Below are 16,332 nucleotides of genomic sequence, written 5' to 3'. Positions count from 1 at the left end.
GAAATACAACGGAACACACAAAAGCTGGCGGTTGGCTGAACAGGACACCGGACGCCAGAACAGAAGAGCGTCTGGGACTGTAACGTGGTCAGGAGAAGACGCCCGGACAAAAGCGCGGAAGAAAAACACTGAACAGAGAGAAAGATGCGCTGGGGACGGGACGAAGGGTCGGACGCACCCAGCAGAGCTCCCGGGGCGGAGGCGGCACGCAGGCCAGTCTGCAGGGTACTGACGGCGGCCCGCGGCCCACCGCGAAGGAGCCCCCCACAACGAGCACCCAGAGCCACACCTAAGGAGCCCCCCACAATGAGCACCCAGAGCCACACCTAAGGAGCCCCCCCACAACGAGCACCCGGAGCCACACCTACGAGCTCCCGGTACTCGGTGAGAAAGGCCGCGAGCAGCCAGAGGGGTGAGACGCTCGGCCAGCTGTTGAGCAGAACATGGGAGCCTGGAGAGGCAGGAGCGACTTCAACTCCTCTGAGCGGGAAGGAGATCGCTATGGAGTCGGCACCCAGCAAAGCTGCCCTTCAGAGTGGGACAGAGGTAAAGTAACAACATTTCCAGGGCACCCGCACGGCTCCGTCAGTCGGCCGTCCGACTCTTGATTTCTGCTCCGGTCACCATCTCAAGGTCGGGGGACTGAGCCCCGCACTGGGCTCCAGGCTCCGCGGGGTGTCTGCTTGGGATTGTAGCTCTCCCTCTCCCGAGGCCCCTTCCCACCAACCCCCCCCCAAAAAACATTTTCGGATAAACAAAAACTAAATGCACGTGTTGTCAGCAGATTCACAACAAAATATTTTAAACATTCCAGGTTGAAGGACAATGACCCCGGAAAAGACAGAGATGCAGGAAGCGGAAACAGTGCCCGAAGCAGGGGTAAATGGCTCCACCTGCGCACACCGGCCGCCCCGAACAACGGCAGTACTCCTCGTGGCACAAGTCACACGGGACCCACCTCGCAGGCAGCCGCATGGGTTGGGGCCGGGAGACGCAGAGAGAGCTGGGGCCCCGCCCTGTGGCCCTGGCAGAAGGACGGCGCGGATGGGCACACAGCTGCTCTGGGGGCTCCCGACACCCACACCCAGCGTGTGTTCCTTGGTGCGTCCCGAAGAGAAGGGGAAGGGAGCAATGTTCTGAAGCCTGAGTAATGCAAAGGAAGTCAAGGGAGAAGGCAATAAAGAGCAGATGAGACCAAAGTAAAAAAGAGGAGGCCAGACGCACACCCAGGTGTGCCCACCGTCGCACGAAAGGAAACGGACATACTCCCACGGAAGGACAAGGACCCCTGCGGCCCGTAGGTGGATGGGTCGGCCTCCAGAGCCCACCCCCACCCGAGCGCAGGGCCTCCTTTGCCATCTGCAGTCCCGGCTGCACCCCAGATGAGCCGAGCAGAGCGGCTCAGGCCACCCGGGAAATAAAGAGCCTTCCCATCCCCTGTGCATTCGTCCGAGCCCCTGCTGAGTGCTCTGGGGACTCGAAGGCAAATCAGCAGGTCATCTGGTGATCAAAGCCAGATGCAACAGACAGACATGAGCCAAGGGCTAAAAGATGCAGCCCCAAGACCCGGAAAATGGCCCTCCCCTCCCAGACAGCCTTCCCTGCTGGGAGCCGACATCCACTCAGCAAAGCTGAGACCTGCTCTTCCTTGGAGCCCCCGTCCCGAGTGAGCCACTGGCTGAAGCCCCTGTACAACCATCCAGGGTCTGCAGAGTCCCACAAGCCCCAGTCCCCTGCTCCTTGTCCCCCTCAACGTCAACAGTGAAGAACTCCCATCAGCTGAGCAAACAGAAACACAGTCGTATTAAAACGAGGCGCAGCGGAGCTGTGAAAAGAAGGTGCTTCTGATTTTCACAAGCACGAAAACATGGAGAGACCCTGAATGAGCCCATCTCCTGAAGCCTGTATTTTGGGGACATGAGGCCCAACGTTGTCCAAAATGCTCACCTTCAAGAAGGTAATCTGGCTGTCCTTGATAACACAGACTTTCCTGCCAGGTGAAGCGGATGAGGATTAACCCTTTCAGAAACAGAGCGTGTCAAAGCTGAAATAAATTCTGGAGACTCAGCCAAGGTCACAAGTATTCGGTGGAGTGAACACAGGTCCCCCAGCTGCCAGGCGAATGCTGAAGGACAGTGCTTGTAAACAAAGGGACTTCTTTACGGTTATCAAGGCCTAGAAAACCCTGGGCCATATTTGACTGCCCCAGACTGCTCTGCTCCCAAGTTCCCTGTGCTCCTGCGAGAGACACGGCGCCAGGACAGTGGGGCATCCCGTGCAGACCCCACCATCCAGACCATCACCATCCTGAGCAGAGGGCAGCAGAACTCATGATCTCGTCCACTACCTGCAGCCCTCTCTGTCAGTGAGTCGGTGTTCACTTAGCCCCGGTCATGCACTGATCGTGACGACTGACACTCGGATGAAGACATCCAAATCACAACAAAACCACTGTCCCCTCTGACTGGAGGCCACAGCTAGCGCCCCCAGCATAAGCTGTGCGTCCAGTCCCCCGAGGGGTCCGCACCTGTGCCCGAGAGGACTCAGGGCAGACCCTTCGGTAACATTCTCAGTTTCTCCCACGTTTACAGATTTTCTATCTTTTCTGAAGTCAGTCATGGTCATTTAACTCTCCTAGAAAATTCTGCACCCAGTTCAGGTTTCCCCATTTATTCTCTTTTTTTTTTTTAATTTAATTTATTTATTTCTTTCAGCGTAACAGTATTCATTGTTTTTGCACAACACCCAGTGCTCCATGCAATACGTGCCCTCCCTATTACCCACCACCTGTTCCCCCATTTATTCTCAAAGTTTCACGAAGCGTCCTTCATGACTCTTTCAATTTCCTCAAAGCCTGAGGTACTTCTCAACCGTCTGGGTTCTCTCCCTGGATTTTACTCAAATTTGGCTAAAACTCTCTTTATAAAAACAAAAGTTAGAACTAAAAATCCATCAAGGAACCTGCCCTACCTGCAGCTCTTACACGAGAGACACCCCCCTGTCCCCAACAGGAGCCCTGTATGATCCTCCCAGTCCCATGCCAAATCAGCCCTCTGTCGTCGGGCCCCGGGTCACAGCCGCATACAGGGTGGGAACCTCCAGTCTCTCTGTGGGATCCATCCACAGACCCGCCCGTGAACGCAGGACCATGCAAAATACCTAAACAAACACGAGGTACGCTGCACGCATCAGTCTCTCTTTGCTGGGAACCGCTGGGAAAGGCAGGTTAGAATCCGCCGCAGGCCAGCACACCTCCTTACGGGGACATAAAGGGCCCTCGCGGCCTGCACCGGGCTCACGGCCTCGGAAGGGGTTGTCCTGCCTGCGTCAAACTCAGGGTATGCCCCTCGTGCAGGAGTCAGTGGCCCCCAGGCACCCCCCAGCTTTCTGGGGGCTCCCTTCATTGCAGTGAGATGGAGTTGGGGGGCAGCCACACGGCCTATGTGGGGTCAGCGGCAGAATGGACCACAGGCCGAGGGAGCCCGGGGTGCTCAAGGCACGGGGTCTGGGGGCCTTACTCTCTCCTCTGCATGTCCTCTGGTCTCTCCCCGGGGGTAGTACGTGCCTTTCCAGCCCACAGCCTGGCCCCTAGAGAACGGTGAACACTGTCCTGGGGGAAAATGAGTCTTGAAGATCCGAAACAAGCAGCTGGCAGAGCGCGGAGGCGGAAGCCGTCGAGGGGAGCGGTCACAAGGTGAGGTTAGAACCAGGGGCTCACGTCTCACAAACCATGCCCGCGACAGGACGCAGGGGGACAACCACCAGAGTGCGAGCCCCGTGGGGCGGGGCAGCGTCGGGGTCGTGCTGGGACCCTGCACCCAGGCGGGGCCTCCCGCAAGCAGGCAATCAGCAAACGTGTCCAATAGACAAATACGTCAGAGAAGAAAATCCAGTCACGGGGGACCGAGCGATCCAGGGATGTCCGCAGGATTAGTAAAGCGGAAGGAGACGAGAGACCGAGGGGCACAGCACGTCGTGACCAGCCACTAGCTCGGAAGTGCCCTGACGGCTGCTGGCCCCCAGCCCACAGAGGTCACCACCCACCACTCCACCCCACTGACCTTGACAGGAGTGTCTCCATACCATGCAACCCAGCTGAGCGACCACCGCTTTTTGAGCCCAGACGCCTGGCGAACCATGCAGAACACATGCTAAAATAGCTAATTACAGGCCGTGTGCTCTCGTAGTCCTAGAACCTCTCAATTAAACGTCTTCTAAGTGGGACAAATTGAACAGGCCAGAGACTATTTTAGGCCTCAGAACGCTGCGATGAGGCTGTCGGCACAAAACACGCACGTTACCTGAAGAGGACGTTAGTTCTCCCAACAAAAACTCGGCTCAGTCAGTTTAAAAATCTCCGTGTGACCTCTCACAACTCAACAGAAGACAAGTAACCCAATTGGAGAACGGAATGTTGCCAAAGAAGCTGTGCAAGTAAACGGCCGATAAGCACGTGAAAGGTGCTCACCATCCTAGTTACTAGGGAAATGCAGGTCCAAACCAGAAAGAGACGCCTCTTCACACCCACCAGGACGGCCACTGTAGTACTAGTGTTGTTTTTTAAAAGATTTTATTTATTTAAGAGAGGGAGTATGTGAGTGGGTGAGAGAGAGAGAGCATGAGGGAGGTGCAGTGGGAGAGGGAGAAGCAGGCTCCAGCGGGGAGCACGATGCGGGACTCGATCCCAGGACCCCGGGATCGTGACCCAAGATGAAAGCAGACACGCAACCAACACAGCCACCCAAGTTTCCCAGTAACAGTTTTAAAACAAAACACACAGAAATGACAAGTGTTGGTGAGGACCAGGAGAAACAGCTCTCGCCCACCGCCCGAACGGAAAATGGTGCGGCCGCTACGGCAGTGCCCCAGAAAGGTCCACGCGGAGTCACCCACGACCCCGGGAGACGCCAGGAAGAGCTGAAAGCACGCGTCCCGCAGACGCTCACTCGCAAGAGCCGAGGGGCAGCAACAGCGCAAGTGTCCGTCAAAATGTGCTGTGTCCGTCCAGGGAAGTTGTCCCGCCGCCGGAGGGGCCACAGCGCGGGAGCAGCGAACCTGACGCTGAGCGGGCGGGCGGCCACACCGTGTGCGACGGCTCCATCCTGCGCGCTGCGAGCTCCGTCCCGTCTCAAAGCTCCCTGCCGCAGCACACCAGCCAGCAACTCCGTGACATTTAAGAGACGGGTACCCAGCAGCCCTCGTGAACGCCGATTCACGACCACCGTGGCGCCATCTGGTTTCCCGATGGAACGAAGTCAAGCGAGCAGAAGTGGCCACTCCCCTCCAGTCTGCGACTACCCCCCGGATCAGACGCTCTCATCTGGCTGGAGCCGGATCTGACAACCCTCCCAGGCACATATGGCGAGCATACGGTGGGCTCGTCGCGGCCGCCCCCAGACTCTGCACCCCACCGCCGCAGGCTCCGTAGCGTCTCCCCTCCCGGAGCCGACACTTCCTCAACGTCCTCACCTCCCCGCCCCCAGCACGCCCTCCGGAGCGGGGCCCGCATCGCTCGGTGCCGGGGGCTCCCGGGTAACTCAGGAAGCCGGCGCGGCACAGGAAAGCGGCGCCGTCAGCCGTCTGAGCGGCAGGGTTAGAGCGCAGAGAGGCAGCGCCCCGTCCTCGTTCACAAGTTGTCACACCCGGAGATGGCTCTCTCGTAAAAGAGATGGTGAGACGACAGACCGGAGCCTTGACAGGCTTGTTCAGGACAGAGTTAAGCCCGATTTCTCTGTAAAAACACGATACTGCCAGCGAGTCTGTGTGCAGAGGTGAGCAGGAGGAGGGCCCAGAGCAGGGGTGCTGGGTTGGGTAGGACCGGGCCCCTCAGGAGCCACAGGGCGCCTTGTCCTGTTCTCCCCGCTAAGCCTCCTTTCTCGTTTACAAACCCTCGGTTCCACGCTAAGCGCTCCACTTCCATTTCTAGGAAGCGACACAAGTCAACAAGTGCGTGTTCCTCCCACGATCCCATGACACCCGCCCCCGCCTGCCCCCCCCCCCCACGATGGCAGCAAGGACGTGCCCATCCCGGTCAGCCCTCCCTGCCCGGAAGGCGCCCGTGCCCACAGTAGGCAAGGAGCAAGGGGCTGCCAGTGACCTCTGTCGCAGGGACATGAGGGGCGCACGGGGACGCCTGACTAATCCACGTCCCGACAGCGGCCCTGGCTTCACATCCGTGTGGCGCTGCACCACTCACAGCCGTGGGGGCCCAGATCCAAGAAGCACCATCACATGTCCATGCCGGCTGCCCCGTGACTGCAGAGGCCAGAGTCACCACGGGGACCACACTGCAGCGGCCCAAAGAGGGGCGACCCTCAGACCGTGGCAGACGGCCGGGGTCTAGCCCTGACCGTGGCAGACGGCCGGGGTCTAGCCCTGACCGTGGCAGACGGCCGGTCTAGCCCTGTAAGCCATGCGCCTCCAGACCAGCTACAACACCTCCTCCGCCGCCCTCAACGGGCTTGTGTGCTGTCTGCGGTTCATCGGTGGTGCTCGAAGCTGCCGCACGATGGCCAAGGGCTGCCGCCTCTGAGCGCTGCTGGAATGCGCTGGCAAGCGGGGTTAGCAGCAGGAGCTGGGCAGAAACGGGGGTTCAGGGGACAGGGCCGCACAGGAGCACAGATCGGGATTCCCCCCAACGTGGTGCGTGGAGAAGCTGTCGGGCAGGCAGTGAGAGAGAAGGGGCTGGAGCTGGAGCGCGGGGACGCACTTGAGGACGCAGCAAAGACGTAACTGAGGTGTCCGTCACAGGCACGGAGCTCCATGCTCCGGGGGAAGCACGAAGTCACGGCCAAAGCCCAATGGTGGACCCCAAGAGGACCAGAAGGCTTTGCCGACACCGTCACGCAGACTTAGCGGGCCCTGGTGCGAAGTGCTTCACGCCAGACCCGAGCCGCCCCCCAGCGCCCGCCGTGGTCGTGCGTCCTCGTTCGCAACACGTCTCGGAAACACAAGCAAGTGCATAAAGGCCCGCGTGAGGACCTGCGGCAAAGGAAGCCAGGCTGGGGAGGAAAGGAGGGAGACGGCAGGGAGGGACGGCAGTGTGGGTCAGGGACCACAGCTCCCCCTTCAGGGCCGTTCTCACTGGCCGCACCGCAACGTCAGTTTGGGCCTGAGGCCACAGCGTGACCGTCCCAACAGGAGCCACTACGACTAACAGCCCACGCTGGCCTGCTTCACGCATCCACCCACAGCACCTCCTCAGGTGGGGGGGACCGAGTCTCCTGGCAGAGCTGGCTCCTCCCCCCGATAACCCACCGCAGCTCTGAAACCCCCGGAGCCAGCTGGAACCCGCCCACCCACGAGTCTTCGCCCGTCCCGTGCAGTGTTCCCTCCAGTACTCTGAAGGGAGTCCGGTGGGACAGTGGCCCTCACCTACGCGGCTCTGCAAGTGCTCCCACCCCGAAACAGGTCCCAAGCGCCGTGACCAGCCCCAGGAAGGACACCGCAGGCCGGGCAACGAGTCACCCAGCCGCGTGGCGGGTTACAAAGCCCGACCGGCAACCTGGCTGGACGGGGCCCTTCCCCAGCACCTCCCAGTACAAACGGCCGGCAGCTCGCACGAGGGGCCGCAGGACGCTCTCTCCCGGAGACCGGGGTCCCGCCGTCAGCCCCACCCCAGGGAAGGGGCAAGGACAGCGCCTACCCCTGACCCCGCCCAAACCAAAGTGCTGGGGTCGGCCAGCAACGCCTGTGCCTGCAGCCTGCCCAACGCGCCTGTGAACGCCCCCGCGTGCACGAGTCTGTCCAGGGCCTCACCCCCCGACGCCCCCGCACACCCAACGGTCCAGGCAGCGCTGTCGGCTCAGGCTGGCTCTCCGAGGCACACACGCAGCTCTGCGATCAAAACCGAAGGAAAGGCCTTTCTTTGTCACTCAGATGAAATGCGACCACAATCTCCCCGGGCTGATGACCAGGTGGTGGGGCCCTGCTGTCCCGCACAGACTGTCCCGTGCACCCCGCGGGGTGGGGAGCGCGTAACACGTGTCTGTCTAAGGGGCACAAGGACCTCCCTTCCCCAGCCGCACAGTGGCCGTGAGCGGCCAGGGGAGCACGGGAGCTGAGGCCGGGACGGAACACAGGCTCCCCACGGGGGCCTCAGAACTGCCCAGCACGCCCGCCCCTGCGGGCCCCGCCACACCCACGAACCTGCCTCCCAGAGGAGACGCTCCGAGGACAAGCGAGGCACGTTCCAGGGAGGCTCCAAAGGGCACGTTCCGTCCCGGTGCGTAGACACGAGCGCTGCGACGTGACTGGGACGGAAGGCGCTCAGTCAGGGGCCGGGGGTCACTTCAGACGCCGCCGACAGTGGGAGGCTCAGCGAGCTCCTCCGCCTGCTCAGCGAGCGGAACACATTCCCACCTCCCTCGGCTCCCGGGTCGGCAGCGCTGCGGGGACAGGGCAGCAGGACCAGACCCTTGACTGTGGCCCCCCATCAGCTCAGGCCCATCATGCCCCACACGAAACCTCCAGAAGCCCGACTTGCTAGAGAAAGCCTCAGAGGCATGCGTTCTCATCTGGGGAGGCCCGCGCCGTGATTCCCACTGCCGCCCAGTCACACGGCCGATGGGACTTCCCGGGACAGGCATGAGGCCTGTCCCCCTTCCAGCCGGCACCCCTCCTTCCATCTCCTGCAGAACACAGATTTATGTTCCTACGAGGTAGGAAGGCCGAGCCTTAAATTTAATCGAAAGAAATACTTCACTGGTGGCAAACTGATAAATTATTTAGACAAGGGTTCAGTCGGCCTGGAAAGGAAATCTGGGCCTGACAGTCTGGCAGCCTCATCGCTATGGCTTCTCTGAGTTCCTTCTTGACCCCAATCACCTTTACCAAAACGTTTAATCCCGCATGGTTGGAGCGAGAAAAGGAGGAGAGCGCATGAGGAAGGGCACGACTCTCCGAGGCACGAGGCAGGCACGTTCCCCATGGCCGGCTCTCTGTCCCTCCTGAGTGGCACTGGGCAGCTCCGCCCCACGTGGCCCACCGACAGCCACGCAGAGGCGCCAGCGCTAATGAACACGACCGTATTTCCAGCCGCGCCACCCTTCTGAGCCTCACAGTACAGGACACGGAGGAAGAGGAGACCAGATCTGGGGGTGTCTACCTCAAAGGTCTCGAGATTGACTAACACTCCCGTTGTTTTGCTGCAGGTGGTTCCTCGGCCTCCCATACGCAGAGCACTCGAGGGCCCCCGTCAACGCAGTCAAGTGCTGTGTGTTTTGCTCTGCAATGTTCCAAAGGACCCTGATTTACAGTTAGGAACACGCCACCGTGCACACCAACGTCTGAGTTTGCTTACTGTCTCCTGTCTTGTGCAAACTCTGGGAGGCCACGCGAGGCCGGCCTCCCTCTCCCGTCACCCACAGGAGCTTCCAGAGAGCAGAGGAGCCGCTCACCCCAGACCACGTGTCGGGACCACCCAGCGCACAAGGCACAGCCCCACAAGCCGCCCTGGCCAGCCCTCCTGACGCGTCCCGGACCTTAGGCTCGTTTCCGAATATATGCATCCCACTAAAGGTGGAAGCAGCAAAATTTTAAACGTCTTTATCGCACTTAAAAATGAATGCAGAAAATACTACGTACTCATTGCCATGGTTCCGCTTCCTGAATGCAGGCTCAAGAGCCCAGTCCGCTGACGTGAGTGGCCCCTTCCCGGGTGCAACTGGCACACTCTGGTCCCCGCCTGCAAACCAGCCCCAACGAGGTCCCCGCACCAGTGCACCCTACAATCCAGAAACACACTCCCTGACCCGCCTTGCGAACTGCGTCTCTCCTTCAAAACATCCCCTGGCGGATCCGCTCTTCAAAGCCCACGGACCTCAAGCACATGTCTCGGACTAACAACATGCATCTGGAGGGCCGTGCCCTCTCTGCTGCCACCGGCCCCGCGTGGCCACCCCCACCCCCCGCCCCCACTGTAAGAAGGTGACTTCTCAACCCCATCCTGAGTCTACTGTCATTTCTGGATCTGAGATTGCGTGCCTACATGTAAATGCAGCCTTACACTAATGCCTCCTCCAGACGCCATGGAGAGATCTACTCTTAAACAGAGATTTAGATGAAAAATAATGGATTCGACTTTCGAAGATTCCACTTACTGCCAGCTAGCACGAACCAGCTGATGCCTACCAAGCTGAGCTAATAGTAAAGCTAGCAGTAAACCCACTCCCAGCGCTCCCCGAAACTGTAAATCACGCCCCCGGGAATAAACAGGCAATATCTAGAAATATCGACCCCGTATTCTGAAAGACCACATCTCCTCATGTGATATGTCTTTAAAAGGAAGACGTAATTAAAATAGCAGAGCCTGATCTGTGAAGAACGTAGTAGATCCGAATTTATCTGGCTGCATTCTCCTTTAAATAAACGAACCCAGCAAAAAGCCAAAGCCTGAAGTCGAACCCAGGAGATGGTGAGATGTGGGTAAGTGAGAAAGGCGTTCTTTTACATTTCAATATTGCTGGTTCTCCACCTTCCAGATGCCAGTGACGTCAAGTCTTCCAACAGACGTCACCTGTGTGTGTTGTCACACGCGGACGGAAGTCTGTCCAAACCACACGCGCACCCGGAAGCCCCTGGAGAGTGCCGCTGAGATCCTGGAGGGCCTTCAAAGTCCTCAAAGAAGCGAGCTTCTACTGACAACAGGAGGCATCTCAACGGTCTTTAAAGGGATACACCACGGAAATATCTCTCCGTTCCTCCTCCAAGCCCCAAAGGCATTATACCCTCACGAGCAAGGCTCCTGAGTTTTTATAGAACCCCCAAGAGGTAACAAATCTAACAGAGGGAAAAGCAAAGCCCTTAGGCATAGATCGAAATCATCATGAAGAACCTGCCTTCTGAAGAATGGCAGTCTACGGTTATTAACTCCACAAGTTAGACCCTGCTGCCCCCAAGACACAGGGGACACGGCTGCCACCACTCAGTCATCCCACGACTATGGGCAGCAACAGAAATGACCGCGGACACAGTGACAGGCGCCAACAGATTCACTTCTGGCTGTTCTCGTAGGATGTAAATAACGTACAAAGACTCCCTAATTCCAGATCACCTGGATGAACAGCCCACAGGGGAAGCCCAAGCACGCAGGGTGCACCGGGCCCTAAGCCACCTGCCTCCGTGAGGCAGATGCTCAAAAAGGAAGGGCAACGACCACAAAGGCTCCTGGGAGCCACGTGAGCAAGGCCACCACCACCCACGTTCCGCGTGGTCATGCCCTGCAGAGGACTCCAGAGCCAGCCCGCCACACAAAGCGGAACAGAAAGCACCTCCATAAGCACCCCAAATTTCTAATCTGCTGCTGCAATTAGTACATTGTACTAACTGTACCAGCTAAAGAGCAAGGCTAAAGGACACAGGTCTTGGGGGGTTTCTGAGGAAAACTTAAGATCTTAATCGGCAACCTGCCACTGTTCTTTAAAAAAACAAAACCACAGAGCTGTCAGATATACGCAACAAAAGGCATGGGAATTGGCGGCTGGCTCCCCAAAAGACCCCTACCTTTTGAATCAAAGACCAAGCATATAATAGGTGTCATCTTTTCAATGCTGAGTGCTTTTTTCTCAACTGTTTGAAAATCGAAGACAGGAGAAAGACCTCTAACTAGTTGAGGTTGCAGGAAAGTTACTGAAAATATGTTTCCTGAGAAAAAACATGATCTAAGAGTAACACGAGAAATGCTTTTCAGTGTCAGAAGACTGTAGGGAGAAACGGGCCCCAAGAGCAAGAGACGATCCCGCCCAGGGCCCCCGCCAGCGCCTGGCCACCTTCACGCACGACAGGGTGCGTCCACGGAGCTGGGGAGGGAGGGCGCAATGAGGAGTGTCAAGCCACCGAGAGACGCAAGCCGAGGGTCCGTAAAAACCTCTCGCTTGGATTCAAAGGCTGTTTGAAACCAAGGAATGGAAGCTTCCCTGTAAGAAGAAAGAGCAAACCAAGAGCACTTACCCGTGGCTGCCAGTTCTCGTATTGCTTCTGCAAATTCGCACCGATGGTTTCCAGAGCTTTCTGAGGCCCCATCGACAGAGGATCTGAAGAAGCAATAAAAAGCAGAAAGTCCGTTACCCGTTCGTTTCCTCCACGGCTGAGCCTGTCGCTCACGGTTTCCTCTTCCGTCACTCACTTCAGGGTCACCCTGGACCGAAGAAGACACACCTGGGGGTTTTCTGTGTTTAACCAGACGTAGAGAACTGCTATGTCCCCAAACAGGACAAAATGCCATACCTGCTCACCTTTCGAGAGGAAAGCTGTTTGGTCAGACTCACTGGCCTCGTGAAGTTTCCGCTCCTCCCTGCGCTCGTCACTCAGCCCCGGGGTCGCCCTGCCCTCCTGCGGCTTTGTTCCTGCGCTCCTGGCAGGCTGTGCGGGGTGGGCCTCGGGCCTGGTGGGGGCCTCTGTGCAGAGGAGGGGCCAAGGAAGGGCCGCATGGTGCTTCCCTTGTGCAGAGGGCCAGGAGGAAGACAGAACGACCAAGGCGATGCGTTCTAAGTGCCTTCCGTCTGTGCTGGTTTCCCCACAAGAACGCTTCGTCAACACACCTGTGTGATTGTGGCTTATCCGCCCATTTCAGGAGTGGCGTCTAGGGCAAGGAACTCTAACCAGCCGTTTCTCAAACTTACGTGATCTCCAGACATCCCTACACTCTTCAAAATGCCGAAGAACCCCAAACAACTTTTAAGTGGTTGTCTCTATTGGTATTTGCTCTATTCAAACTCAAGACGAGAAATTTTAAAAACTGCATTCATTCATATAAAAGTAGTAACAAACCCATGACATTTGAACATAAATACTTATTATGAAAACAGACTTTTACAAAAAACTAACGAGAATAGCACTGTGCTACCTTTTTTGCCCATGTCTTTAACACCCGGTCTTAAACATCTGTGCCTGCGTCCGTCTGCCCCGAACTGTGGCTCTGGCCGACGCGGAGGAGGAGACCCCGCCTCACACAGACCTGAGTGGGAAGGCCGCTTGAAATCGCCTCTTGAGACGTCCTGCTATCTTTGCTGCTACAAGGAAACTGACACGTGGTAGCTTCTCTAAGGCTGTCTGCAACGGGGAGTCTGAAACCATAACGATGAGCCCGTACTCCGTGGCATTAAAATCCACGGGCCTGTCGTGCACGTGGAACAGACCCTCCGTCTGCGGATGATTCTGTGGTATCACTGTCACCTGGAAAGCACGGATCACTTAACTACATGGACCTTCTGTATCTTGTTCTCCAAGATCTCAAATCTCATCACCAGCTACAAACACTTCGGTTGTTTTCCCCAAAATGCCCACTGGCTTTGTTCATTTTCCAGAAAATGCGGCCAAATGCCCAAGGCCCATCAGCTGCTCCTCCAGGCCAAAAGGACATGCCATGAAAAGAGCAGCCAGTCGGGCCCAGGACGCATCCGCGACGTGACGCCCTTCCTCCCTGCAACCAGGACCCACCACTCGGCGGCCCCCTTCATCCCGCGATCCTACAGACGTGCGTCCAAAGGCTGACATCCATCCATAAGCCTGTGTGTCTGTGCCGACCCAGAGTGCCGAGCCTACACCTTCCCTGAGCTGTCCTCGCTGTCCTTGTTTCCCACGTGCCAGTGCTAATTCTGCCCCAACTTGCCCAAAGTCACCCTCTCAAATGCTGCCTCCCACACACGTGAGGGTTTCAGCTAATCTCCCGTCTCCCTCCACTCCCCGGACAGCCCCGGGCCAAGCCCACTTGTGGTGAGAATGTCCACCCCACTCTGTAGAAAGGGAATGACGTCCAAGAGAAGAGCCTCAAGGGACCAGGGACAGTAACGTTCGCGTCAGCATAGTCTCACAATGAGAAAAGTACAGCAGAGCTCAAAAGCAGTTGCAGATCGAATGCCTGGCCACTGCCCACATCTGGCAAGAGACATCAACCTACAGATTCAAGGTCAGGGAAGCACAAACAAGATTAACCCAAGAAAATCTGTATCCAGACACATCGTAATCAAACTGCTAAAAACAAAGACAAAAAAAGTCCTTAGAGAAAAATCAGCTCATGAAAGATCAGGACTGAGAGAGTCGGGATTTCCCCGCAAGACTGAAAGCTGGACGAAGAGAACGTGCCTTCACATCTTGTATGAGAACAAAAACCCGATATTCACGTCGGAGGGTAAAACACAGGCCTTTTCAGACCCGCAAACACTCACAAACTCTGCCCATGTTCCTCTTCTTGGGAAATAAAACACAAAAGAAGCCAGTGAAGGGCCCAGGGAAAGAGAGAGAGAAAAACCACAAGACATCCGTGAACCAGATCCAGAGAAAAAGCCCGGCCGACACGACGGGAGCGAGGGCGGTATTGTTTTAGAAACAAACAGCTATGGAGCACTGGGATAGTTACTGATGGCACTTGACAGGTCTACTGGGATATACGGAAGCAATGAACTCGTGAGTTCACAAAACATGCAGCAAATGGGGTGCCTGGGGGGCTCCGTGGGTTAAGCCTCTGCCTTCGGCTCCAGTCATGATCTCAGGGTCCTGGGATTGAGCCCCACATCGGGCTCTCTGCTCAGTGGGGAGCCTGCTTCCTCTCCTCTCTCTGCCTGCCTCTCCTCTCTCTGCCTGCCTCTCTGCCTCTCTGCTTGTGATCTCTGTCTGTCAAATAAATAAATAAATCTTTTTTAAAAATTTAGCAAATAAAAGTAACTGGCAAATGTGTAACCACGGGGAAAATTACACACCGGGATGAGAAAGGAACCGATCAGAGCACCCCCTCTGGGACAGGCAGGAACAAGCCGCAGTTTTCTCTCCCTATACTTTTCAGTACTGTGTGATTTTTTTTTTTTAAGATTTTATTTATTTATTTGGCAGAGAGAGATCACAAGTAGATAGGCAGGCAGAGAGAGAGAGAGGGAAGCAGGCTCCCTGCTGAGCAGAGAGCCAGATGCGGGACTCGATCCCAGGACCCTGAGATCATGACCTGAGCCGAAGGCAGCAGCTTAACCCACTGAGCCACCCAGGCGCCCCAGTACTGTGTGATTTTAAAGCTGTATGCACATATTACTTTGATTTTTTAAAAAAGAATTATAAAACTAAGTATCGGGATTTTAGAATTGGGAGGGGCCTTTAGCACCAGAGCGTCAAAGTCATGAGGACACTTCCCGACACGGACGCCGGGCCCCGTCCAAGTCAGAAGCTTCGGAAGAGCCCGTCGGCTGCTGAGGGGAACGGAATGAAAACTGGGCTATAATTAACTCACCTGGAGGAAGTGTGGGAAATCTGTTTCAATCCGTGCGCAACTCAAGAAGTTCACCCTCCTCTCCCTTTGTGCTGGTAGGAACCCCACGCTAAGGTCTCAAAAGAATTAAAATGACCTCAATCGACCCTGTGGTAACCGAAATCACAAGATGGCCCAGAGAGACGAATAAATCAGAATCTGGAAAATGAATTCAGGGCCACCGCAGAGCATAAGCAAAGCAAAGGGAAGCAGGAAACAGCATCAACGAACAAGCAACCATTCCTAGCAGCCGCGCCTCGTGCGTGAGCCCCGGAGAGCAGACGGAGCTCGTGTGCGTCTGTCCACACTTGCGTGCGGCATCCGCGTGGCCAGTGCTATGGCTGTGAAGGTTCGCTTAAGGGACAGGAAATGGTTTCCTCTGTAAAAAGATAAAAGGCCTGTCCAGGAACCACAGTGATCAGCAGCAGCTCCTGGGTTTGCCCTCGGTCCCCAAGTCGGGGGGAAAGGACCAGAGCCAGCCCTCTCCTTGGACTTCTCTGCTTGGAAAGCCCAGGCCCTCCAGCCCCACACCGTCTTCTCCCACGTGCCCAAGGAGGGCATGTCGAGTATCTGCCAGAGCTGGAGGGCTCCTGCCACCAGGGCAGTGGCCCCTCACTAGTCACGGGCGCCTGAGAGCAGCACCCCTACCCCCTCCCCAATCTGGATGAAAATCCCTGCCTTCCCAGGGAGGGGCCGGCGCAGTCACTGGCCACTCATTAAGCGGGGATCAGCCCGTTACTGGGAACCCCTGTGGCCAATTAACCACATGGGTTCCTGCAAGGGTACCACGGAGAGTGGGGCAGGGGACGAGAGGGATCAGGAAGGGGAAAGAACCAGGACAAGGCAGACAGGGAGACGGTGCGTCAGCCAGGTAGAGAAATCGACGAGGCCAAGTTCCCGGTGCTGATGGCCCGGCCCAGTCCGTCTGATGAGGGTCGGCTCTGAGCTGCAGCACTGTCCCAACAGACACTTCTCCTCTGACACCCTCGGGGGCTTCTACGGAGTGAATGAAGTGGCTGGCAGGTGGGGAACGAATGGCGTTCGTGTAAAATCTGAGCTTTGCAGCGATCTTCCGGCCAGCTTTTCCGCCTAAGCCCCCT

General features: G+C 57.1%; 1 protein-coding gene across 2 annotated transcripts in view; it reads right to left on the bottom strand.

Annotated features, from left to right (window-relative positions):
* Positions 1-16,332, bottom strand: part of RPTOR (regulatory associated protein of MTOR complex 1) — a 307,922-nt gene that overhangs the window by 216,475 nt on the left and 75,115 nt on the right. For both annotated transcript variants that reach the window (XM_045984016.1, XM_045984017.1), the window contains exon 3: positions 11,950-12,032. In XM_045984016.1, coding sequence (XP_045839972.1) covers positions 11,950-12,032 — 83 coding nt within the window. The remainder of the gene's footprint in view (positions 1-11,949; positions 12,033-16,332) is intronic.

This window comes from Meles meles, chromosome 18 (assembly GCF_922984935.1).
Source record: "Meles meles chromosome 18, mMelMel3.1 paternal haplotype, whole genome shotgun sequence".
In the NCBI taxonomy this organism is placed as follows: domain Eukaryota; kingdom Metazoa; phylum Chordata; class Mammalia; order Carnivora; family Mustelidae; genus Meles; species Meles meles.
Note: the sequence above shows the minus strand (reverse complement) of the source record. Positions and strands in the feature narration are given on the sequence as shown.